Genomic DNA, 27,759 nt, shown 5'->3' on the forward strand with positions numbered 1-27,759 from the left:
GTAACGAAGACTATCGCTGCCATTATCAGACCAAACATAGTTCTAATTTCTTCCAAAATTATTTCGTGAACCAAAATGCAAAATCTAATGAGAACTGTCAAAAGCTATAGGAAGGAAGAAAATCAGAGTAGACGCTGTTTTGTATATCTGTACTACTCTAACACACGAGATAATAATGAAAGAAATATTATCCATGAAACACAAAACGACCTTTTGAAATAAGACGGATAATACTATACATGTAAACATAGAAATAATCTAACTAGACAGCTCTCTCTTTTTTTCTTAACAGCATTTGGTGTGTTAGAAAGAGATAGCGAGCCCTGTCATTCTTACCGGAAATAGTTTGCAGGCCTATTGTCAATTTACAAATAGTTGCCAATTTCTTTTACTGCTTATTATTATTAAGAAACATTCATAACGTAGGAAAATATTTTAATAATATGTTATTAAATGAAAAAGAAGCATATTTCTTACTTATCCAATATCCAAAATGCAAATTAATGCAAATTAATCAGTCGTTCAATAGAGCAATGCTAAAAACAATACGCACTATTTTTCGCTATCTCTTTCCTTCTATTCGTAAGAAGAGAGACAGCATTTGTACAGTCTAATTTTTTAGAAATCAGCAGAAATGTCATCAAAAATGGCCAACTGACATAAAAATATTTTTAGTCTGTGAACTAGTGATGCGAAAAAACCTCTCGTTAATCGCGAAGTGAAATTATTGTAGTACTTGCGTATCATCGCCGGGTGATCGTCAAAATACTAAAAATATGCAACAAAGTCGCAACATTGAATGTGAACTGATTATGAAATTTTCGAGAACAGGAAACAAACTATATGCACAGATGTAATCAAAAAACACACTGAGCCCCGATTACGGTAACTTTTAACGTTTCCAATCCAGACGCGCTTCATCGATTCTGCGATACGATTGGTCAGCGTAATGATCAAAACAGCGTACGTCAGCTGTTTTGACCAATCGTATCGCAGAATCGATGAAACGCGTCTGGATTGGAGACGTTAAAAATTACCGTAATCGGGGCTCTGGACAGTAAAACAATCAATGATATCCGTAAAGTTATTAAACTTCAAATAGTTGCAAAAAGTTCTGTTTGGCAGTGTTGCTACTAGTGACATCTCGCTCGCTCAGTTCTTTCATCTTTGTTGCTCTATTCCGCTAGGGAGGTAATTTAAGATGCTATCAACTGAAAGAAGATTTTTAATTTCTTTTATTTTATTTACTTATACAGGGTGGAATTTTGTAATGCCACCTGGAGGGAAAGTACTCTTAATACTGTAGATAGAACATTTTACTCAAAGAAAACATTCCTTTATTTTTAAAAAGAAATAAAACTGCATTCAAAGATTTCTAATAAATTGCTTGGTACGCCCGGGAATCGAACCAACTAAAATCTGTTAAAAATTACACCCTGTATTTTTATTGCATAGATCGTTAGGGTTAAGTATAAGGATGAAATCTCTCTAACAAACTTGATAAATCAAATGAAAGGGAAACCATAAAATCTTAAATTATTTTAATTATTTACAGAAAATTGTAATTTGTATGGTATGGTGGTAAATTTTCAAAAATTTTTGAGAAATCTTTGAATGCAGTTCTCTTTTTTTTCAAAAATAAAGGAATGTTTCCTTTGAGTAAAATTTTCTATCTACAGTATTTTCAGTACTTTCCCTCCAGGTGGCATTACAAAATTCCACCCTGTATAGGAAAATAAGCAATGGAACAATACGTAAGCATAATTGCATAAAAAAGTAAAATAATTTCGTTTAAATAAAACCGACTAAAAATTAAACTGACTCCGAAAAAGTATACACTAAAAGTAGAAAAATAATTTTACGTTATCTCCAATATTGTCGAAGTTATCGCTGGAAAACTAAACAAAGTATCGTATATTTTTATTTAGGATTAATCAGTAATCGGAATAAGTGAATACTTAAAATAATATCGATTAAATTTACAGGTTATTGTCTATGACTCACAGGTTACAGCACTGATGTGTCAGAGACAAGTCATAGACAATATGGAGATAACACATGATTTTAAACGTCAAGTCAATTTGACAAGTCTCACAAATTTTCATCGTCCACGTATTTTGCTAAAATAATTTGTTTCAAAGATTGATTTCAAACTTGTATTAACGTGAAAATAAAGTTGGTTTCATGGGCTTGTTAAATAATGTGTATGATATTATGAACACGTAAGTGATTATGGTGTAATTGTGTATGAAAGTGTTTGTTTACATCTCTGCTGGATTCTAAAAAATCAAGGTATAAAGCTCACACACACGACGCGTAAATAACGTTATTTTTGAACTAAAACCGGTCTTTCACATGGATTTGGAACATCCCTAGTTACTGACTATTTTGTCACTTTGCTCAAGTTTGCTCATCGTCATTCATTCAAAGAAAATGGAGCCGACTTTGGGCAACTAATTCCATGGTTTCTTTCGAATTTACTCATTTACTTTCTTGTGAACCAACGTGAATCGCGTAATTATTCGTAAATTGCTCTAAAGTGTCTTGTTTACTAACTTACTTTACCATTGGTGCAGTTTACATGTTTTTTAAAATCGTAAATTCGTCGTAGTGTATGATAACTGGAGAGGTGATAGATGTATTACTTTTCTCTATGGGTGATAGTCATATTTCCCAGGCGCAGTCATGCCGACACACCAAAAGGCGGGAATCTGTTTGGTTCCCGATTGTTTGTCCGCGTATTATCCAGGATCTCGCACACGCTTCCACAAGTAAAAACTAATAATTTTATAGTCAATTTCAAATGTTATAACATTTTTTTACTAATTTATGTCTACTCAAAAATAATTAATGTCGATTATCAGTATACTTTCTCTCATAAACAGAGTTTACAGAGCAAATCACCGTTATATAAACCTTTTTAATGTTTAAAAACGATTTCCAGTATTTATGGCATTATTGCAGACATAAAATCATATTAATTCATTTGAGCATGCTACTAAAATCTCAAATCTAAACAACTTATTTAGAACTTATAAAAAATTTTCTTGTAGATTCCCTGTGAAATTGAAGGAAAGAGGCAAATGGTTGAGAAGTCTAGGAATGAAACCGTCAGATTATACAAAAAACGGCATGATATGCTACTTGCATTTTAAAAGTACGGACTACAAAGAGAACAATATCAGGAAGAAACTCAAAGACGATGCAGTGCCTTCTAAATTAGATTGTTCAGATTCGTCCAACTCAGATATTGATCTTTACAGGTAAATTTAATTTTAAGTAATATACAATATACAGGGTGTCCCAAAACTAGCACGTCACACTGACACTGGAGGTAGCTGAGTCTAAGATGCATTGAACAAGCTTAATATTTCCATAGAAAAGTTTCATAAGTTTTAAGATATGACCAATTTTATTCATTCATTTCCATAGAAAAGTTTGATGAGTTTTGTAATATGACTCATAATATAGTTATTTTTAAAAATGGAATACTTGTTAGATGCGTCTTAAGCTCATTTACCTCTGGTGTCAGTGTGATGTGCAAATTTTGGGACACCCTGTATATTTATATGTGTATGTTAACATGGGCTGGTCTGTGCTCATGAACCCATTTACCTAATACCATGTATACTGCAGTACTGCATTGTCCTCTCCCAAACTAAGCAGGGCTCCTACTATGGGTACCAGACAATGGATATTAACATACTTTTTTTGCTACGGGAGAGTGACTCCTGGCACAGATGCCATTGCACTTACAAGAAAGAGTCAAATTCTATTTAATATTGTTGTAAACAAAATAAACATTGTTCATTTTCCATTCATCATGACTGCTTCAACCACTGATCTACAGGTTTCCACAGTTTTTAAAATACAGAGTAGCTTAGTAGTCAGAAAGGTCAAAATGTTACAGGTTCGATCAGGTTTTCTCAATTTGTATGCAGGCTGCTACCAGGGCCGTCTTTAACCTACTAGTGGCCCTAGGCACTTAAGGATCAAAGGGGGCCCTTATCATCTGGAAAAACCCCTGGCCTTGGTCGAGGGGCCCAGGCATGTGCCCTAAGTGCCCAGTGGAAAAAAGGGACCTGGCTGCTACCAACCGGCAATCTGGAAATTATTGGGGGAGGCCTATGTTCAGCAGAGAACGTCCTGTGGCAGAAATGATGATATCTTGTCTCTTAAATACTACAATCCTAGAAACTTGGTGATACAAATTGGTGTATTAAAGTAGGCAAATACCCTATTATATATGCATCAATATTAAAAGTAAAAGTAAAACTGTTTGTTCGACTGCTACTGTAATTTACTTTTAGAGTTGTGTTATTTGGCAGCCGCGATACAAGCGCGAGCTTAGTGCAGAAGCCGCTGAAAATGTGAAGTCTGTACTACTTCTTAGAAATAAAGCTATTATTTATTTATTTATCATCAAACCCCCTCGATATGGTCTCGTTCAAGAGGGCGCGCAATCCGCAATCCTCATAGTGTGTTGGTTCCAGGGTTCGAAAGGATAATTATCAATGATAATTATCATGATAATAACAGATGGATAATTATCGTGATAATAACAGATGGATAATTATCGGTTGATTAATAACAAAAAATGCTCTCGTGAAAATGAACTGTACACTTATTCGAAGTTTTTGAACGTGTATTTCCGCACTTGATCTACTGGTGGGTGTTAATCAACATAGATAGTTATAAAACCTATCTATTTAGTTTATCTATTTTCCAAGCTTTATGAGACTAGCGATAGATAACTTGACAACAATCAGCAACCAAAAACATAAAGCAACAGTCGCAATTAGAATTTCTTATGAAATAATATGAAAAATGTATCTTTGATTGCTGATAATTATCAGATAATTATGTGATAAATTATCATGGAGCGTTATTATCTTGATAATTTCGAACCCTGGTTGGTTCCCTTTGATAACCAGCTTCTCGACATGGCGCTTGTTATGTCGCGAATATTGCTGAGCGGATCTTCAGCATAGCTTCTAGGTTAATTTATCTACTGTATTCTTATGCTGTATAAAGTATTCTTATTATTTTACAGTGATGCCATCAAAACAGCTTTGGAAAAAGTCCAACCTGGATCGTCACTAAGTGACACTTCCGATGATGATCTCAATTTATCCAAAATAAAGAAGAAAATTAGGAAACCTAAGAAGAAACCTAAAAAAGTAGCCCACACTATTATTAAACATACTATTGTTAAAAATGAGAAGGTTACATTGCAGAAGAAATTGCAGGATTCTGATGTCAAGACAGATGAAGTATTAACACAAGTGAGTAATATAGGTACAACGCGATCAAGCTATAGTCTGGTCCGTGAGCATGTAGAATTTTGTCCAATGACCCCAAGCTACCCATCCTTATCGCTCGCGCGTAATTATATCGCCCGCAGTGAGTGTGCGAGCGCGACAGCAACATAATTACGCGCGAGCGATAAGGATGGGTAGCTTGGGGTCATAGGACAAAATTCTACGTGCTCACGGACCGGGCTTTAAATGCACGCCTCGCTGGAATGTGCCTCCCTCTTTGTGAGTTCTATGATCTATCTGGCTTGAACCCATGAGTTTGCTCAATGGATGATTGGTGTAACCACTGAGCTACCAAGACATCAGTTAGGTATTAGCAACTAGCGTCCGCCCGCGACTTCGTACGCATGGATCCCGTTTTACCCCCTTGGGGTGGAATTTTGCAAAATCCCGTATTAATGAGCACCTACGTTCTAAAAGGAACCCCAATGCTTAATTTGAGACTCCTAGCACTTGAAGTTTCTGAGATTTTGTGATGTGACCACAGTCAATCAGTGACCTTTCGCTTTTATAATGATTCTCAAATGAAAAGTCTAGTACCAACGGCCACAGTGTTAACTATCCATTGCCTGTCATGTCGTCTCGATCTATCGCAAAGAATCACCATTTGATTAGAGCGAGAGCAAAAACGGAAATGGATAGTTAACAGTGTGGCCATGTGTCATCATCATCATCATTTCAGCCACAGGACGTCCACTGCTGAACATAGGCCTCCCCCAATGCTTTCCATGTTGATCGATTGGTAGCGGCCTGCGTCCAGCGCTTCCCTGCTACCTTTACGATGTTGTCGGTCCATGTGTACCTACATAATAATTAAATTAACCAATTAACGTGTATTTGTATGCTCTATGTAATATTATAAATGTATTTTTCAGGTGTGCAGAATATGTTTAGCAACAGGCTGCAAAATGTATTCAATGAAAAAGTATGATCTCGAACAAAAATACCTTTTGCTGACCGGAATCACGGTAAGTTATTTTTATTAAAATTGTGTTTTTATGTAATTAGAAAATACAAAATTAAATATCAGTAATTTGTATCATTACAAATTACCAATAGAATAGAATAGAAAAACATATAATACTGCAAAACCCGGCTTATAGTCCAGCAGTGGACTGTAATAGGCCAGCAGTGTATTGTAATAGTCCGGCAGTTTACTGTAATAGTCTAGCAGTGGACTGTAACAGTCCAGCAATGGACTGTTGTAACAGTCCAGCAGTGGACTTTAATAATAGTCCAGCGTTGGACTGTAATAATCCAGCCGTGGACTGTAACAATCCAGCAGCTGACTGTAATAGTCCAGCAGTGGACTGTAACAATCCATCAGTGACTGCAACAGTCCAGCAGTGGACTGTAAAGGGCTGTTGATGATGATGATGAGTTACAAAGTAATATTATTGTCTCTTTTTCCAGTGTGACATGTTCGACGATACAAAAATGCCTCAAGTGGTATGTTACGAGTGCGTGAAACGCCTTCAAAACTATGTAGACTTCAGTACTAGGAGTCTTACTGCATGGACTGTACTGATGGAGCTTATTGAACAGAACACAGTGAGTATTTAGTTACCTTTATGTAACACCAACTGAAACCGTAAACGAACTAAAGTCGCTGACATAGCCCGACGGATTAGCAAGCTGAAGTGGCAATGGGCAGGGCACATAGTACGCAGAACTGACGGCCGATGGGGCAGCAAGGTTCTGGAGTGAAGGCCGCGTACCGGAAAACGCAGCGTGGGACGTCCATCCACAAGGTGGACCGACGACATCGTAAAGGTAGCAGGAAGGCGTTAAGCGCTATACCTACCTATAGTCTAAAGGCATAAACAATATACAATTGGCCAGGTAAAAATATCACGGTTTTCGAGATTTTTTAATTTTTTAGAATGCTATTGCGATGCGAGATTATGAACAATTTTATTTTTCTTTTCTTCTTTTTCATTTCTGTAAAAGAACATTGAAACTACTTTGTTGAATTTCATAAGAAAAACTAATCACAGGTGGCAATTTTCTATAAAAAAAAATCTTTAAGTTTGTGATATTTTGTACTAAAGTCAAATTTTTGACCTTGCGGAGGAATATCGGTAGTTGTAAGGTTATCCATTGATTTTGGGACACCCTGTATAAAAAGTTTCAATAAAATTCTTAAATTTCAGCTTACACTGGACACAATACAGCAATTAGATCGCCAAAAAAGTAATCTAGCATCAAAATTGGCGCTCACAGTTATTGAGTATGAAGAAATCGACGACCAGAAGGATTCAATCAATGATTTTAATGACACTAGTAAAAACGATGATGATCCGAAAGACGTAGATTTTAAATTTAAACCGGAATTCGATATTAATGTATCTATTGATTATAACGGTGAGGAAAGTGACCAGTGGGAAGAAGATAATGAAGTGACAACGCTAACCGTGGGTAAGTTTCAACGTTTTTAATGTGATTTATCGTCAAATAATTCGTGTAAAACCTAACCTAATCTAACCCAACCTTGTGTAGGTTGGGTTGCACCATCATACTTTGACTTTAACAAACGTCAAAAATCTGTCAAATTCCATACAAAAAGCACCGCTCCAGCTTGACACTACTTTTTGGGACACCCTGTATATTTTTTATATTTTATGATTTTTGTCTCACTTTAAAACTAAACGACAGCGCACATTGGGCGACAAAATAATGTCATTGCGACTCCGCGACATGTCGCGACGACAAGCTAATAATATTAAACGACGCACGCGCGTTTTGTGGTCGCGTCTGTAGCCGCGATTTTTCGCCCAGTGTGCGCTGTCGCTTACACTAAGTCTGGGTTGCACCATCTTATTTTAACTTTGACAAACGTCATAAATCTGTCAAACTCGGTACAAAAAACACCGGTTATCGTTAAAGTTAGGTGGTACAACTCAGCCCAAGTCTAAAATTTCTATTTATTCCAGCAAACAGCGATGAAAATTCAGAAGAAGATGTGACAGAAGAATACTGCACCTTTGGCAAGAAAACAATAACTCGCGCGCAATACAAGAAAGAATTTAATAAAATCTTCATAGAGAAGACCATGAATCCGCAAGAACAACGGGAGGAGTTCGAAAACAGAAAGAATAATTCTGTTTATTTGAATTCAAAGTTCAAATGCGTGCAGTGTTATAGAGGTTTTCAGTTGGAAGATAAATATGATGATCACATGAAGAGGCATACTAATGTGAGTACTCGAATCTTCTTTATCTACAGGGTGTTAGGTAAATGGGTATATGAGCCGACACTAGCCCATGTTAACATGGTCATATAAATGGTATGGTGAAGTCAGAAAATCGATTCATTTTAATTATTTTAATTTTCATACAAATCGGATTTTATTAAATTTCACAAATTAAAAAAAATAAAATGATGATATCAAATTTCTGACTTCACCATACCATTTTTATGACCATGTTAACATGGGCTAGTGTCGGCTCATATACCCATTTACCTAACACCCTGTATAAAAGTGAAAGGTCACTGACTGACTGACTCACTCATCACGAAATCTCAGAAACTACAAGTGCTAGGGGTCTCAAATTTTGCATGAGGGTTACTTTTAGAACGTAGGTCGAGGTTCCTTATGATCTTTGAATATAAATATTAAATTCCCATGCAAAAAAATGTATCCCCAACGGGGAAACTCTTGGCCTGTATCTCACCTGATGGTAAGTGATGATCAGGCCGAAGGTGGAAGCGAGCTTCACCCGGAATCCTCAACCACGGAGGAACTGGCTATCTTACCTCTAACTGCCGGAACACAACAATGCTGTTAACATTGTTGTTATGGCGACAGACTTAGGTACGATGGTGGTAGCTAGCTAGGCGGACTTAGAACAAGCCCTACCACCAAATGTTGTATTCTATCAGACCCTCTTTCAGATTGCTCATGTTTCCCGGACTTATTTATTTATAATACAAAGACTGTAAAACTGTTAAAACACGTTATCATTATCTAATAATAACTGCTCTTTGTCAGGAATGCGGCGAGTTCGTCTGTGACATATGTAAGACACACTACCTGAGTCGCATCGCCATAGTGAAGCATATTAGGTGAGGATACACATTATAATCATTAAAGTCATAAAGCCTGGTCCGTGAGCACGTAGAATTTTGTCCAATAACCCCAAGCTACCCATCCTTATCGCTCGCGCGTAATTATATTGCTGTCGCGCTCGCACACTCACTGCGGGCGCCCGTCGCACAGTCGCGACAGCAACATAATTACGCGCGAGCGATAAGGATGGGTAGCTTGGGGTCATTGGACGAAATTCTACGTGCTCATAGACCGGGCTTTAGCACACTTATCAACTCGCAAAGGGATCATCATCAGGGATCAGGGAAGCGCGAGACTTAAGATAGATCAGTTAGTTTCATGCCCGTTTTCACCATCAATCCTTAATTTTTAAGTGACCCCTATGGTAACAAATATCAGGAATTCTGTTTACAAAGGGGTCATTGATGGTGAAAACGGGCATACGAGTGTTATAAAATTTCTTACCTAATAAAAATTCCTTAGAAGAAAATATTACAAGTGGCTTTAGATTCCTCCTATGTTCTTCTGATTAATTTCGTTAAGAGTCCAATGACAGTTTAACTTTCCCCCGGGAAAAACTTGACCTTCACTGGTTGTGTTATTGGCGGTCAAGCTGTAGATCCTGGCTACACAGGAGTTGCAGCGGTGGGAACGAGACGTAGGAATAAAAACTCATAAAAAACTCATTTATTTTTGCAAATAGGCTTTTAAAAAGCACTTTTACACGTCCCAGTAAGTGCAGTATAGTCCCGTAAGTGACTAGATGAAGTAATTGCTTGCTTCTAAAATGAACCCTACACTGCGCGTGGCACGACACGCACTTGGCTATTTTTTGTTGTAATGTTTGATTCTGGCAATAAATACAACGTGCTCTTTTTGATTTCCTGGAACTCTAGGGTATTAATAAGACCACTTCAAAGAATGTAATGGCATTAAATTTTTGTTAAATTCAACAATTTTTTTCGACTTATTTTTTCATACGAAATTATTTAAAAACTTAATTTTTCACTGAAATAATTCATAATTTACATACGCTTATCAATAAAAAGTCTGCACAAAAAGACTAGGTGAAAATTTTGAAAAAAAAAAACTAGATTGATGATACTATAATCTAAATCAACTAGGTATCTTCTAAATCTAGAATCAATATGCTTCAAAAATATGCTTTTAGAAACACATATTCCTAAGACTCTTTAACTAGTTTTTATTTATAGAATATACCCCTAAAATTTCCGGAAAACAAAAGGAGCACGTTGTATTTCATTTTCACTTCACAGAGCGAGCCATGACAAGATCGCCAAATGCCGGTTGTGCCCGTTCATTTCTTCCTGGAAGTCCGCGCAGGCGACACACAAGATTTCCCATGAAGGCTTCCGCTTCCGCTGCAGTAGCTGCCCCAAGCACTACTCGTGAGTATTGGAGGTTGTACTTTAAGGCTATACAAGTCTGAAGCATATTTGAAATCTAACGCACGGGAGGGTGTTTTTGAGAAGTTAAACGTCAGCGAAACTTCAGGTTTATGCTTCGATTTGTATACTGTTACGTCATAATATTATTATGTCAATATCATTTCTCCCGTGCCGCCCCGATACCTCATTCACTGACTGAGTTAAGCGCTAATCCTAAATTCTTTAGAAATTTTCATCGATGTAAACAAACACTTACACTATAATACTCACACAATTACACACAAATTTTACACTATAATACTCACGTTTTCTTAAATGAAACCAACTTTATTCTCATGATGAAACAAATATGAAATCTAACATTGAAAACAAAATATTTTAACAAAATAGGGTCATTTCGCCTGTTCGCGTCCATTTAGTGCAGTTGGCAAGTTTGACGGCGATAATAAAAATGCCCCAGCACTCATTTCTATGACAAATTTGTGTAATGTATTCATTATATATTCTATTTTAAGATTAACTTTCAGTTGTATTAGAAACATCTTGCGTTTTCTTTTTAAATAGATAAACTTCAGAATTAAGCGTTATACCCAGTTTGCGTCCACAAAATCCAAATTGCGTCCACCCGTGGACCATTTAGCGTCCAGCAGCTTAGAAAAGGAATATAGGGGTGATATTTTTAAGAATTAATAAAGAAAGATTGTATTTGAACAATTTCTTTATTTAACAATAAACTTAATTATTAAAAATCAACATTATCATCATTTAAAACTCACTTTAAAAAATAAAAATAATTCTTCTCAACATTGGTTTAAGTAAAAAATTCTTTATTTCTGGCCAAACATTTTTCAAACAATTTTTGACCTGGACGATCATCTTTGAAATTATTTTTAAACTCTCCGTCTCGAATTATTTTTTGAACAGTATCCAAAATTCTTGCTTTTTACTGGAAATCCACATTTAGAAATGATAAGAAGCCATTCAACTCCTTTTGTATTATTGTTCCATTTTCTTCCCTAAACTTTGAATTTTTGACGAATTTCAATATCTAATTACTACATGACGTGACATATCATTGGAAAGAAGAGAAGCTAGAGATGTTTTTAAGAGCATTGGCAATCCACTATCACCTTTAATTTTTTTTAAATCGAATTCCAAGTTGAAATTTTTATCATGGTTTGTACCTTAATTTGTTAAACTTTCGCGGCTCGTAACTAGTTATCCAATCCTTATCTGGATCTGAAATTGAATTTATTTGACTAAAGACATATTCGATATTAATATCAAATAACAAAAGCGGTTAAAAACACGCGAGAAAAAAAATTTAGGCAGTTTTTAGGTAAAATTTTGGAAAAAATTAAACAAAAACAAAAATATCAATTAAAATAAAAGTAGCTCACTTAGGGTCAGATGGGCGAACTTGTATTCTTAAAATGACCTTACCTATACACATTAATATTAAACAGTATGTTTTAAATTTTTTTTATAAGCAAGTATTTAACGAAAACAGTGGACGCAATTTGGTTTATTATTATAGAGGATAGGTATAGTTTGCGTCCATTGTGGACGCAAAGTGGAAGTTTTGTAAAATCGATGTCGTAATTCGCGTCCACCTTATTTTATTCGTTAAATATAAAAAACATTACCAAATTCATAATAAACATTATACCTTTTTTCATCATTAAACTGTAGAAATAGCTATCTATCCTAAAATTCACATAAAACAATATAAAACTTACCATCAAACACGCCGCTGCACACTAATTTTTATCTAAACATGCAGCGCGTGTGAGCTTCCTTGTTGAACAGCCGAGACTAACTATTTTTCTAAACAGGAATGGTTGGACGCACAGGACTTTTGTCTATGTGTACGTGCCTCTTATACATTGACGTATTAGCGGTAATGACTTTTCGTTTGATTGGTGTGTTAGTTGACTTGTTTTCGAGGATTTTTAAAAGGAGATCGGCAAAATGGACGCGAATTGGGCGATGGACGCGAACAGGCGAAATGACCCTATTTGGATGGTGAAAATTTGTTTTTTTTTTTTGGTTCCATTCGTTCCTTCTGGAACAGGCTAAGGTCAAAGACCATGCTGCCTAGTCATCAGTAATCTTCTTGATTTTTTCATTTCCAGGGTAGCTTCATTTTTATAGTATGCTTCGTATGCTTCTTCCTCCTTCTTCAGGTAGAATCCCCCAATCATATGGGAATATCCACAGTCATTTAACTTATTATGATCCATGTTGTATGTCTTCAGTAGTTTGATTTCGTAATATCCAGGTTAATTCGTTAATGTTCATTTGTTTCAAATATTTCTTCATGTCCAATTTCCATAGTTTTCCAAAAAGGATCATGGATTTCATTTCCAAGTCCATTAATTTAGCAAGCAGTTGTCAGTCAAAGTAGACGTTAAAAACGTCAGTCAGTTCAAAATCCGTTCAGTCAATTCAAAACACAACAAAGTGCATCAAAGCAAGTCAAGTCAAAACACGTGTTTAACTGGCAGAAAGAAAGCTATTTACAATATTTACAAACACAACAAAGATTGTAGGAACAGTGATTAAATAGGTATATACATTTACATATTTACAATTAACAGAATTAGATTTGCCCAACCGTATTGCTGATGAATTTAAACATAGGAATATAACTTGAAACATTTAGAAGGAGATCCTGTGCTTCATGTTAAAATGTCAAATCGACATTTGACGTTTAAATTTAGGTCCTATCTCTGGAAAATCTGTAAGTCATAGACAATATTCATAGATAATAATCTGTAAATTTTATCGATCTTATTTCAAGTATTCAATTATTTCAATTACTTTGATAATATTAATCTATATATATAAAAGAAAGTCGTGTTAGTTACTCCACTTATAACTCAAGAACGGCTGAACCGATTTAGCTGAAAATTATCAGGGAGGTAGTTTAGAGCCAGGAGAAGGACATAGGATACTTTTTATCCCGTTCGAAATAAAAAAAAAGTCTGCTTATTTATTGCCATTAAGGCGGAACAGAGTTCGCCGGGTCAGCTAGTTTAAAATAAAATATAAACGAGGTTATATTCAACAATGTATTTTTTCTTCATTGAATGCAACAACACACTTTGCGCGAAGAAGTCTTTGAATTCAGCTTTATTATACAGTCGAGTGTCACATAAAAAAGGCCTTTCGACCACTTTTCGACTGGTTTACGATTTTATTGTGCACTTTGTCTAGACCCACAGTATAATTTAAATTATATTTCCTAAACAAATAAAAAAGGGAAAATTAAATTTTCTTTGATTAAGAAGATCCTATTTTGACGATCACATTAATCAGAAGAGGGATTGATCTTAATAATGATACTGTGGGAGTCGCATCGTGTCAGCCGCCGTACTGCGAGATAGGCCGCGAAGAGGCCGCTTATATTTATAACCTCCGGCCGAGAGGTCCGAGAGGCTGTCTCGCTCGCACACCCACCGCGGGAGCTCCGTGGATATAACCTACGCTCGAGAGGACAGATATAGCTGTCCCGCTATCTCTATAACGCGCTGAAAGTTTCAATGTATTCATGTCGTGTGCGACAGCCAATGTTTCTGTCTCTTTTCTGTGTTACTATAAATACAGTGTGAGTCACGTTAAAGTGTACATATGAAAATAGATGAAACTAGACCTATTTTTATCGACAAAAAAGAGGTCAAAATTTTTTTGAGATTTTTTTTTATTTTTTTATAGAATTTTTTTTCTTCCAATTACTTATTGTAAAGAAAACGTAATAACTTTTAAACTAAGCGGTATATCCTGATAAAATAAAAACAGTAATAATGCTAAATAACAGGCGATACTAAAAAAATACATAAAATACACAAAAAATGCCAACAAATAATAAAAAATGATACTTTTTGAAAAAAATCTGCTTAAAAATTCGTGTTTTTTTGGTTATTTGATAAATTTCTCCAAAAAATGCCCCTATAACAGGTAGTTTTTATTACTTTTAATTATTCTCTATCGTATTATCTTTGTAAAACCAAAAATCGCATGTCTCTATCCCGGGTGCGTGACAGTTTATATAAGTTTATATGATATAAATTCATTTCAATAACGTTCATATTGTATAATAAACGTATGTTATAATAACACTTGATATAATTTTTTAACATATAATGTTTACTTCATATAATATATCATTTCTAATAATGTCATTTCAGATACCAATCACAACGCATAAAGACATTTGATATAAACCTTACTTAATCTAAGACTCATTTGATGTAATTTTGTTTAATATAAACAATATTTCACATAACCATTACTTGTAATAAATATTATTTGTTATAACGACTATTTGGTATACTCTTTAATTGATATAATTTCTGATGGATATAACTTTTAGTATGTTCTTCTTTAGCTTAACTTATAAATGACTTTAGTGACAAAAACGAATCGCCGTAAAACCGACTCCACGTAGTCTTGTCTGCCCTACCCCTAGAGTGTAATTTAGAAGCGCGTAGGCACGGAGGGGCGAGGCGGCCCGCGGGCTGAGGAGCAGGTGGCTGGAAGCGAGGCGCCGCGGCTGAGGCTGGCCGGCGAAGCCGGCCAGCAAGCCGAAGACGCGGTGTCGAGCGAAAGCCATCTGCGACGATTAGCACGCGAGGGACCGCCAGAGCCCCGCAGTGCCGGAGCCGTGACAGAAGTCTCAAGTTTTTAGTCAAATTTGCATGCTGCATGCCTGCATGCCTGCTTGCTTGCTTGCTTGCCTGCTTGCTTGCTTGCTTGCCTGCTTGCTTGCCTGCTTGCTTGCTTACTTGCTTGCTTGCCTGCTTGCTTGCTTGCTCGTTTGCTAGCTTGCTTGTTTGCTTGCTTGCTTGCTGCATGCAATGCTTATTATAACAAATGAACTTTATATACAATTATTATTGTTATATGATTTAAGTTTTATAGGAAAAGAATTTTATCTCATTTGATTGTTCGACATTTTATTTTTATATGATTTGAATGTTATTTGTTTTAAATAGTATACATTGTAAGTTTTATAGAAAATATTCATTATATCAAACCATTTTATATCAGTTAATAGTTATTTGTCTTAAAATTATTCGTTTTAAAATTATATTATTCGTTTATTATAGTAAATAATTATTATATTAAATGATTTTATATAATTTGATGTTATATCCTCTAAGTATTATATGATATGTAGTTATATCATACATTACACACCCCTCTATCCCTATCACAACATTTGCTGTGATCGTTTGAACAAAGGCCGGCCACAACATTATTTTCCGCTACAGGTAGAGACAATTTTAATTTTAACTAAAATGCTTATTTTACTTCGAAATCTTTTGTTTTTATTTGAAATCTAACTTGTCTTTATCAAAATTACAAATCTAGAGCCATTTTCAGTTTCGTTCTTAACGAAGCGTTGAATGGCGCGCCCGGAGAGGCTTAGTTCAAACGATCATTGCAAACGTTGTGATAGGGATAGAGACATGCGATTTTTGGTTTTACGAAGGTAATACGATAGAGAATAATACAAAGTAATAAAAACCACCTGTTATAGGGGCATTTTTTGGAGAAATTTATCAAATAACCAAAAAAACACGAATTTTTAAGCAGATTTTTTTCAAAAAGTATCATTTTTTATTATTTGTTGGCATTTTTTGTGTATTTTATGTATTTTTTAGTATTGCCTGTTATTTAGCATTATTACTGTTTTTATTTTATCAGGATATACCGCTTAGTTTAAAAGTTATTACGTTTTCTTTACAATAAGTAATCGGAAGAAAAAAAATTCTATAAAAAATTAAAAAAAAATCTCAAAAAAAATTTGACCTCTTTTTTGTCGATAAAAATAGGTCTAGTTTCATCTATTTTCATATGTACACTTTAACGTGACTCACACTGTATAGCGCATTTTGTAAATAAATCATCACTTCAAATCTGGACTCTGAGTTTCACTCATCTACCTGCACCTACCTTCTCCTAGATACACCGTTAGGCTCCATAATACAAACGATCTTTAAAAATCTAATAATCGTCTGTTGCAGTCCGTAAATGACATTTACAGAATTGCGATTAACGAGAGATTTTGTCGCATCACTAGTAGATCAACTGACATAGACTGAAAATTCGTCAATGTCAGTTGGCCATATTTGTTTACATTTAGGGAAATTACTAAAGAACTAAGGTCATATGTCACCGTAAAATTGTGAATTCCGTCAGATTATAATCTGACGTAGTTAAATTACAATCTAACCTAACCTAACCCACTGTTAGTTTACAATCTAACGCGTTATATTATAAACTGACAGAGTTCACAATTTCACCTTGACATATACAACCAATACCACTCTGCTGATGCGACACGATACAACACGTCAGACAAATATAAATCCAGCTTAGAGCCCCTGCAGACTAGATTTTTAGTCGGCCGATAGTTGGGCCCGATTCTAATTTGTACGAAGAATCGGCTGATACTAATTTCATACAAGTCCATACTGATTAACAACCGGACCCAACTATCGGCCAACTAAAAGTCGATGGTCTTCGGCTAAGATTAATGCATTTTTTAGGGTTCCGTAGCCAAATGGCAAAAAACGGAACCCTTATAGATTCGTCATGTCTGTCTGTCCGTCCGTATGTCACAAACATTTCTTTTCCGAAACTATAAGAGCTATACTGTTGAAACTTGGTAAGTAGATGTATTCTGTGAACCGCGTTAAGATTTTGATGCAAAAAAAAAAAAAAAAAAATATTGGGGGCTCCCCATACTTAGAACTGAAACTCAAAAATTTTTTTTTCATCAAACACATACGTGTGGGGTATCCATGGATAGGTCTTCAAAAATGATATCGAGGTTTCTAAAATTTTTTTTTCTAAACCTAATAGTTTGCGTGACAGACGCTTCCAAAGTGGAAAAAAGTTCCCCCCCCCCCCCCCTCTAACTTCTAAAATAAGAAAATGAAAAATCTAAAAAAAACATACGATGTACAGTCACGGAATGAAAAGGTTCGTCAGTTTTCAAATTGATTCCTTCAACGAATCGCGAGCACATATTACCTTTTGAAACTATGTTACAGAATAATCTCGAGTTAGAGAAAATAATCTTAAACTGTTCGTCGGTAAAGTTCAAATTTATTCAGATCAAAGCTGTTTGACGATTTAACTTGTCAGGAAGATTATTATGATTGATAAACTAAACCTTCTTGTTGGTTCAACCTGCCATTATTTATTAAATAAATAAAAAAACTACATTTTGTAACATTGCACTGATGGGATAGAAAAATAAACAAGCAAAACCTTATTCGTTAGCAAACGTCATATTTATTTATATGTTAGCAGCACTGTTTCTTGCACGGTTATGTTGGCAGCTTTGACTCTTACGGTACCTAGTGCAAGCGAAAACCGACACTAAGGTGACGAACCTTTTCATTCCGCGACTGTACATTACTATAAAAACTACCAACGAAAATTGTTTTGAACGAGATCTAGTATTCTAGTAAGTAGTTTTTTTTTAATACCTCGTAAATCGTAAACCGCTTATTACCGCGTAATCTTTCATACAAATAACTTAAATTAAAAAAAAAAATCATAAATCAATGGTACGGAACCCTTTGTGCGTGAGTCCGACACGCACTTGGCCGGTTTTTGTATTTATTTTATTTGTTTCCCTCCAGCAAACACTCGACATACATGTACCACGTGCAAAGCTGCCACCCGGAAGATGCAATCTGCCACCTTTGCGGCGAGTCGTTCACGGGAATCCCTCCGCTACAGAAGCACTTGCAGTCCAAGCACTTGGAGGGGGATTTACAGGTAACAAAGTTCCTTGTAGGTTCTATCACAGAATAATAATAAGTACCACGTACAGACAATGGGGCAGCAAGGTTCTGGACTGGAGGCCGCGTACCGGAAAACGCAGCGTGGGACGTCCACCTACAAGGTGGACTGACGACATCATAAAGGTAGCAGTGAAGCGCTGGACGCAGGCCGCTACTAATCGATCAATATGGAAGTCATTGGGGGAGGCCTATGTTCAGCAGTGGACGTCCTGTAGCTGAAAATGATAATGATAAAATTATTCTACAAAATTATTTACTATCTCACAATAATTGACCTTCAATTTTTCAGATCCAGCCTTCGACAAAATCAACGCAATTCGGGCCCGTGAAGAAAATCAAAACTACCACAAAATACACCATAGTGGGCTACGTCACTACGGTAAGTGTTTTTATTTTATTAATCTTGTAATATTCCAAAGATTTCGATGTATATTACTTACTAAAGCCTGGTCCGTGAGCACGTAGAATTTTGTCCAATGACCCCAAGCTACCCATCCTTATCGCTCGCGCGTAATTATATTGCTGTCGCGACTGTGCGACTGGTACCCGCAGTGAGTGTGCGAGCGCGACAACAACATAATTACGCGCGAGCGATAAGGATGGGTAGCTTGGGGTCATTGGACAAAATTCTACGTGCTCACGGACCAGGCTTTACTAGCGGATACAAGATACAATTTGTTTTAGAAAATTATTCAGACTAGCCCTGAAAAAAATCGAGTTACTATTCAATGTGCTCTAAGTATCTAAAGTTAGATTTAATAGAAATTAATTTAATTCGTAATAGATAAACGGGTTCGTGAATTTATGACGTCATAGTCTTCCTTACTAGTTTTTTGAACAGTTCATAAAAAGTACAATAGAACTATTTTGACACCATTCCCCAATAATTCAAAAATACAACATTTTTAAAACACACTTTATTCTGGTCTTAAAAACTTGATTAATTTTATATTACATGTAAATTACGATTTTTGGTTGCATTGTAATATTTGTAATTGAAAAAAGTAATTTAATTGAGTTGACAAATTACTGACGTCACTTGCTTGTGTTGCCATACAAAATCTATGGGAGTCTCGTTTTGACAGTTTTAAAAGTACTTCAATTGATGGTGGTGTCAATACTATTACCCTAATTAATAAGTGTAAATAAATAAATTCATTTCTGTACATAAATAAGTCGTCGGTCCACCTTGTAGGTGGACGTCCCACGCTGCGTTTTCCGGGACGCGGCCTCCACTCCAGAACCTTGCTGCCCCATCGGCCGTCAGTTCTGGGAAGCGCTGGATGCAGGCTGCTACCAATCGATCAACGTGGAAAGCATTAGGGGAGGCCTATGTTCAGCAGTGGACGTCCTATGGCTGAAATGATGATGATGATGACATAAATCTATATATATAAAAGAAAGTCGTGTTAGTTACTCCACTTATAACTCAAGAACGGCTGAACCGATTTAGCTGAAAATTGTCAGGGAGGTAGTTTAGAGCCGGGAGAAGGACATAGGATACTTTTTATCCCGTTCGAAATAAAAAAAAAGTCTGCTTATTTATTGCCATTAAGGCGGAACAAAGTTCGCCGGGTCAGCTAGTAAGTAAATAAAATTAATTTCCAGCTGCCCCAAGACAGCCCAGTCTGCGACCAATGCAACGTGCAGTTCTTAAACAAGCGCGCGCTTGAGCGTCATCTACGTGTGTCCCCGAGCCATGGTAATCCTCCGTCTGACACATACAAACCCCTAAAGGTACGCATTCAAAGCTTATTACACTACAAACAGAGTTTTAATGGATACAGGAAACGGACTACTATTCCGGAGGTAGCGGGTTCGATTCCCGCACAGTACAAACATTTGTGTCATCATCAACAGCCCTTTACAGTCCACTGCTGGACTATGAGCCTCCTCCACTATAGTGGAGGGTTTTGCCATAATCTCCACGCTAGGCAGGCGGGTTGGAGATCGCAGTTTAAAAGATTGATGTTTTTCAGAGAGCGCTGCTGCCCATTCTCTGTTTGATGTGTAGTCCCTAAGTCGCCTCTTACGACACCCGCGGGAAGAGTAGGGGTTGGTGACAAATGTATTCTACTCTGCCGTCACCACACGGCTTTCTGCCGTCACCACACGGCTTAAACTTAAACATTTGTGTGCATGAACATATTTGTTTGTATTGGACTGGGTGTTTTCTGTATAATATGTATGTATTTACAAAAAAAAAGTATTTAAGTATGTTTATATCCGTTGTCTAGTACCCATAGTACAAGCTTTACTTAGTTTGGGACTAGAAGCGCAGTGTAAAATGTCCAAGGATATATTTTTTTATTTATTTATTTATTTAAAATCGGGCACAACCGTTACTATCGGCCAACTAAAAATCAACGGTGTGCGCCTACTCTAAGAAATATTTTTTTTAAATTTATTTATTAGGCACACCAACAAAGTCTACTAAACATAATACAGTTCATACATTTTAACATGGTCTTATGCATAACAAGTAATTTTAATAAACAAATAATGATATTTTATTTATTATGTTTTGAAGGGATACACGCCCGGTCGGAATCGGAAATGGAGGTACAGGTATAAAAAACTGGGGCCGGTCACTTGTGAAGAGGTGAGTAACACATCTACCATAATGAGGGCTATCGTTTTTATACTTAACAGTTGGCACCCCTGGCGATTGACAGGACCTTACTCTACAGTGGCGCCATCTTGATGAGTGCAAATGCGATAGTCCTCCTACCACTTTAGCGCTCACCAGTTGGCGCCACTGTCTTCGCTACTAGCAAGTGACAGGACCTTACTCTACAGTGGCGCTAACTGGTGAGCGCTAAAACGATAGCCCTCATTAGTAAACTGCTCCTGAATCGAATGTACCTACTACCAGGCCTGTTCATCTCCGCGAGTTTTCATCGAAAACAAAACACGCACGATGGCCCCCTACAGGATACTATTCGACAAGGCCTCACATACGAGCGAACATTGACTCACGCACGCGTATTCTTGTGTGTGATGGAAGAAAATAAAGATAATGGTGTACTAAATACTGTGCAGTATTTAACTGCCTAAATAATAATAAAAACATAGAATGTACTTTTTTAAGTTGCCTCAAGACTCTGGGAGGTAAAAAAGTAGTTAATATTATTCATGATAATTCATAGTCATAGTCATATATGTTTATTGCATCATGTTGGTACATTTGGATCTTAAATATTAATACAGAGTCCCGAAACATGGCCCTGTAAGGGCATTGCAACATTATAGGTACATACAATATTAAAATCTAAATTATCAAAATGACAATATTACAGACAATTGCTTAGGTATATTTATTTATTTATCTAGAGTTGAGATCAAAGAATTCTTTTAACGTGTAGAAACATTTACTTAGTAGCCATTCATTTAATTTTTTACAAAACAAATTATCTTTTTCAATGCCTTTTATTTCCTTAGGTATCATGTTATATATTTTTATCGACATATGATAGGTTCCTGAGCTAACTAGATGTAATTTAGTGAAAGGTGGAACTAGTCTATTTCTATGTCTAAGGTTTCTTTCCTGAGGATAGAGATCTTTGGCTTGGGAATATTCATGACAATTTTTTCTGACATGTTTACATATTTCTATAATATACAAAGAGGCGAGTGTAAGAATGTTAAGTTTTATGAAGTGAGGTCTGCAACTTTCCATATCTGTAATGTTAACGAGTATGCTAAACGAGTAATGCTAAATCATGTATTTCCTCCGCCATTTTCCGCAGTTTGGCACCTCACGTCACATCATTTTACCGAAGTCAGCCCTATAGCTTCGGCGCAGTGCCGATCACTGACGTTTGTCAACAAAATGGTGCTTGACTCTTGAGACAGGCTAAATTACACCATATTGTTAATGACATTGAGCATACATTTGTTTAAATACCTTCGCGAAGTAAAACTTCTGTACGTAGTACTTATTATTATTCTGTGCCCATAGTACAAGCTTTGCTTAGTTTGGGACTAGAAGCGCAGTGCAAAATGTCCAAGGATATTTATTTATTTATTATTATTATTTGTTATTTACAATGTTTTTCTCCAGTGCGGCGACGTGTTCCCGGGCTTCCGTATGTTCCAACGACACTTCGCGGACCAACACCCGGGCGAGCCGCGCGGCTTCTACCCGGAACGACGCGAGTTTGTGTGCGACCAGTGCGGGAAGATGTTCTGGGTGAGACATCATCATCATCATTACAGCCACAGGACGTCCGCTGACCATCATCATTTCAGTCACAGGCGTTCACTGTATCCAGCACCTTCTAGCTACCTTCATAAAGTCGTCTGTAAGACTATCTGGGTGAGACTCATCATCATCATCATTTCAGCCACAGGACGTCCACTGCTGAACATAGGCCTCCCCCAATGATTTCCACATCGCCCGGTTGGTAGCGGCCTGCATCCAGCACCTTCTAGCTACCTTTATGAGGTCGTCTGTCCACCTAGTTAGAGTATGTGTGCGAGCAGTTGCGGGGATTTTCTTGGTGAGACTCATCATCATTTCGGCCGTAGAACGTTTGCTGCTGAACATAGGTCTGCATCCAGCGCCTTCAACCTTTATGAGGTCGTCAGTCCACTTACAAGGTGCTGCGCTTTCCAGTACGTTTCTGATTATTATTATCACACTTATTACGTATCATGTAAGTTATAAAAGAATGCCGGAAATTGGCGTCTTTTTTTTTTCGCGCGGCCATCGACCAAACCATGTTTTTTGGATACAAAATAGTGTAATAAACCAAACTTACTATGACATGTATACCTCTAAACTCAGTCTGAACTGAGTTACGAGCATAAGAAGTTTGATGATTTACATACTAGATTTGCTTTTTGCGCGCAAGTTTTGTAAGAAATTGCAACAAAATAGTGACATTGTATGTGTAAACAAACAATACCATCCATTAAAGGCTCCAGACATCAGTGTGGAGTAGAATCAGCGCAATAAAAAAATAGCACAATATTTTGTTGCAATTTCTTACAAAACTTGCGCGCAAAAAGCAAATCTAGTATGTAAATCATCAAACTTCTAACGCTCGTAACTTAGTTCAGACTGAGTTTAGAGGTATACATGTCATAGTAAGTTTGGTTTATTACACTATTTTGTAATCAAAAAACAAAGTTTGGTCGATGGCCGCACGAAAAAAAAAAGACGCCACCTTCCATACAAAATCTGGCATTGCCATTACTGTCTTGGATTGAAAAAGAGGCTGTCAAAGGTGACCAAGTTTCTTCTGCTACTTCTCAGCACCAACCCATAAATGTTGTTCCGAAGTGGTGGTAGGGCAAGCTATATTTGGGACGTGTATAAGCGCCCTGGAAAGGGCTTATGTGCTGAATAAACTATTTGAATTTGAACCGATTTTGGTGAAAGGTATAGAGATAGTTTGAGTACCGGGAAAGGACATAGGATATTTCTGTGACAGATAAAAACTCACGCGGGCGAAAAGCTAGTAGAAAATAAATTAGATTTTAAGCACTCCACAGAATCTCTTGATGATTATTGAAGTGTACTTTTTTTTCAGAGTCTATCAGTGCTAAACGACCACAACCAAACGCACTGCGGTCTCGAGCCCTACAAGTGCGACAAGTGCGGCAAGACATTCTCCATGAAGAGCACTCTACATCGACATTTGAGCACGCACAAGCCGGCGCCGGAATGTAACCTGTGCGGGAAACAGTTCGCGGCGGTTTATAACTTGAAGAGGCATATACTGGTGAGATGTACTGACACAATTAACCTAGGCACTAGAAATATATTTAAAACTGCCACGCGGTCTCGTGCTAAAATCTGTATGTAATAGACACGGACACAGTCACTAGTGCTGTCTAGACACGGACACAGCCACTAGTGCTGTCTAGACACGGACACAGCCACTAGTGCTGTCTAAACACGGACACAGCCACTACACAGCCACTAGTGGCTATCTGGACACGGACACAGCCACTAGTGGCTATCTGGACACGGATAGAGCCACTACACAGCCACTAGTGGCTGTCTAGACACGGACACAGCCACTGGAGGATGTCTAGACACGGACACAGCCACTTGTGGCTATCTAGACACGGATAGAGCCACTACACAGCCACTAGTGGCTGTCTAGACACGGACACAGCCACTGGAGGCTGTCTAGACACGGACACAGCCACTTGTGGCTATCTAGACACGGATAGAGCCACTACACAGCCACTAGTGGCTATCTAGACACGGACACAGCCACTGGAGGCTGTCTAGACACGGACACAGCCACTAGTGGCTATCTAGACACGGATAGAGCCACTACACAGCCACTAGTGGCTGTCTAGACACGGACACAGCCACTAGTGGCTGTCTAGACACGGACACAGCCACTGGAGGCTGTCTAGACACGGACACAGCTACTAGTGGCTATCTAGACACGGATAGAGCCACTACACAGCCACTAGTGGCTGTCTAGACACGGACACAGCCACTGGAGGCTGTCTAGACACGGACACAGCCACTAGTGGCTATCTAGACACGGATAGAGCCACTACACAGCCACTAGTGGCTGTCTAGACACGGACACAGCCACTGGAGGCTGTCTAGACACGGACACAGCCACTAGTGGCTATCTAGACACGGATAGAGCCACTACACAGCCACTAGTGGCTGTCTAGACACGGACACAGCCACTAGTGGCTGTCTAGACACGGACACAGCCACTGGAGGCTGTCTAGACACGGACACAGCCACTAGTGGCTATCTAGACACGGATAGAGCCACTACACAGCCACTAGTGGCTGTCTAGACACGGACACAGCCACTACACGGCCACTAGTGGCTGTCTAGACAAGTAAACACACATTTTTTATTTATATTTTCTATTTTAATATGTTGTGTCAAATAAATGTTTTTTTCTTCCTCAGATCCACATGAACGCCAAGCCGTACGCGTGCGAGCCATGCAACAAGCGTTTCTGCACTCCTTCAGAGAAGAAAGCGCACATCGCTCACTGTCACTTGGGAGTTCCGTATCCGAAGAAACGGCCCAAACATGAGAGGATGCTCAGGGTATGTATTAGCCACTGTGGCTATCTCTAGTCCACTTTAGTTGCATAATCTAGTCACAGAGCCACTAGTGGCTATCTCTAGTCACAGAGCCACTGGTGGCTATCTTGACACTTGGACAGAGCAATTAGTGGCACCCCGCTAGAAGCTATCTTTAGTACTTTTAGTACATCCACTTTGGAACTTATCTCGACGCATAGCCACTGTCCCACCAAACTCTCATAGGGGGGCGCTACCATCGTTCAACTGTATAGTTTCCAACATGTTCAGACAACAGTTTCTAACAAAAAATCGGAACCAGCGATCCGATCTTGACGGTGGCGCCCCGCTGTCAATGTCACGGGTAGGACAGTTCAATACAGGGTGTTAGGTAAATGGGTATATGAGCCGACACTAGCCCATGTTAACATGGTCATATAAATGGCATGGTGAAGTCAGAAAATTGATATCTTCATTTTAATTATTTTAATTTTCATACAAATCGGATTTTATAAAATTTATTTTGTATGAAAATTAAAAAAAATAAAATGAATATATCAATTTTCTGACTTCACCATACCATTCATATGACCACTAGCGGCCGCCCGCGACTTCGTACGCGTGGATCCCGTTTTACCCCCTTCATCTATCTTAAGCGGTTTAGATTTTTTCATACAAATGTTTTTTCCCGCTAACTCCCGTTCCCGTAGGAATTTTGCAATATCCTGTTGTACCTAAGCTTTAAGTTTACTAAGTATATCAAATTTCAAGCGTCTAACTTAAGTGGTTTAGATTTTTCATACAAAAGGATTTTCCTGCTAATTCCCGTTCCCGTGGGAATTTCGGGAATTCCTTTGTTAGTGCACCTCTACGGTACCTAAGCTACGTCCCTGCCAAATTTCAAGTGCCTACGTTTAGCCGTTTAGGCTGTGCGTTGATCTGTCAGTCAGTTAGTCAGTTTCTCCTTTTATATATTTAGACTAGCTTTCCGCCCGCGGCTTCGCCCGCGTGGAATTTTGTCTGTCACAGGAAAACTTTATCGCGCGCGTCCCTGTTTCAAAAACCGGGATAAAAACTATCCTATGTTCTTTCCCGGGACTCAAACTATCTCTATGCCAAATTTCATCAAAATCGGTTGCGAGGTTTAAGCGGGAAAGCGTAACAGACAGACAGACAGAGTTACTTTCGCATTTATAATATTAGTTGGGATGTTAACATGGGCTAGTGTCGGCTCATATACCCATTTACCTAACACCCTGTATATTAGGTCTATAAAAAAATCTAAGGTGTCGCTTACGTTTGACGTATCAAAAACACCCTCCCGTGCCGCTCCCATACCTCAGGCACTGACTGAATTAGTGCTAGATCTACAGGGTGTTAGGTAAATGGGTATATGAGCCGACACTAGCCCATGTTAACATAGGCATATAAATGGTATGGTGAAGTCAGAAATTTGATATCTTCATTTTAATTATTTTAATTTTCATACAAAATAAATTTTACAAAATCCGATTTGTATGAAAATTAAAATAGTTAAAATGAAGATATCAATTTCCTGACTTCACCATACCATTTATATGACCATGTTAACATGGGCTAGTGTCAGCTCATATACCCATTTACCTAACACCCTGTATAATGATGATTTCTATTTTGTTACAGCCTTACAGACACAGATTAATAAAAATGGATATAGACGACTCAAATTCCACAATGACAGACCCCATCGAAGAAGAATTGATTCAAATGCACGAAGAATAAAGATTTTGTTGTTTTAGCGACCGCCCGCGACTTCGTACGCGTGGATCCCGTTTTACCCCCTTAGGGGTGGTTTCGTAAAATCCGTTCTCAGTGAGCACCTACGTTCTAAAAGGAACCCCCATGCAAAATTTGAGACTCCTAGCACTTGTAGTTTCTGAGATTTCGTGATGAGTGAGTGAGTCAGTGACTTTTCGCTTTTATAGATGTATAGGATCATACAATTCAACACTTGATCATTGATGTTTAAAATAGTGCAGTATTGGTCTATCAATTTTTCAACTACATGTATTTTCATTTTTAGATACTAGTGTTAAGCAAAAGTTTTTGTTGCTTGTGTTTTTTTTTGTGTCGGCTTTGGTTATTCCTAGTAAATATTT

At 37.5% G+C, this 27,759-nt stretch overlaps 1 protein-coding gene across 3 annotated transcripts; it reads left to right on the forward strand.

Moving 5' to 3' along the window:
* Positions 1–2,662: 2,662 nt before the first annotated feature.
* LOC135085279 (zinc finger protein 836-like) lies at positions 2,663–27,714 on the forward strand. 3 transcript variants are annotated; one of them, XM_063980041.1, is made up of 17 exons: positions 2,663–2,771; positions 3,054–3,263; positions 5,054–5,285; positions 6,194–6,286; positions 6,732–6,869; positions 7,472–7,736; positions 8,252–8,514; positions 9,310–9,383; positions 10,644–10,775; positions 18,437–18,575; positions 18,891–18,980; positions 20,210–20,338; positions 21,132–21,203; positions 22,665–22,793; positions 24,139–24,330; positions 25,502–25,645; positions 27,284–27,713. In XM_063980041.1, exons 1-17 carry the CDS (start codon positions 2,686–2,688, stop codon positions 27,380–27,382), a joined length of 2,487 nt encoding a protein of 828 aa, XP_063836111.1. In that variant the 5' UTR covers positions 2,663–2,685; the 3' UTR covers positions 27,383–27,713. The 3 variants fall into 3 exon arrangements, with proteins under 3 accessions (XP_063836111.1, XP_063836112.1, XP_063836113.1); XM_063980042.1 differs by lacking the exon at positions 21,132–21,203 and having other exon boundaries at positions 27,284–27,714; XM_063980043.1 differs by lacking the exons at positions 20,210–20,338; positions 21,132–21,203 and having other exon boundaries at positions 27,284–27,714.
* The last annotated feature ends 45 nt before the right edge of the window (positions 27,715–27,759 follow it).

Source organism: Ostrinia nubilalis, chromosome 28, assembly GCF_963855985.1.
Source record: "Ostrinia nubilalis chromosome 28, ilOstNubi1.1, whole genome shotgun sequence".
Taxonomy (NCBI): Eukaryota; Metazoa; Arthropoda; class Insecta; order Lepidoptera; family Crambidae; genus Ostrinia; species Ostrinia nubilalis.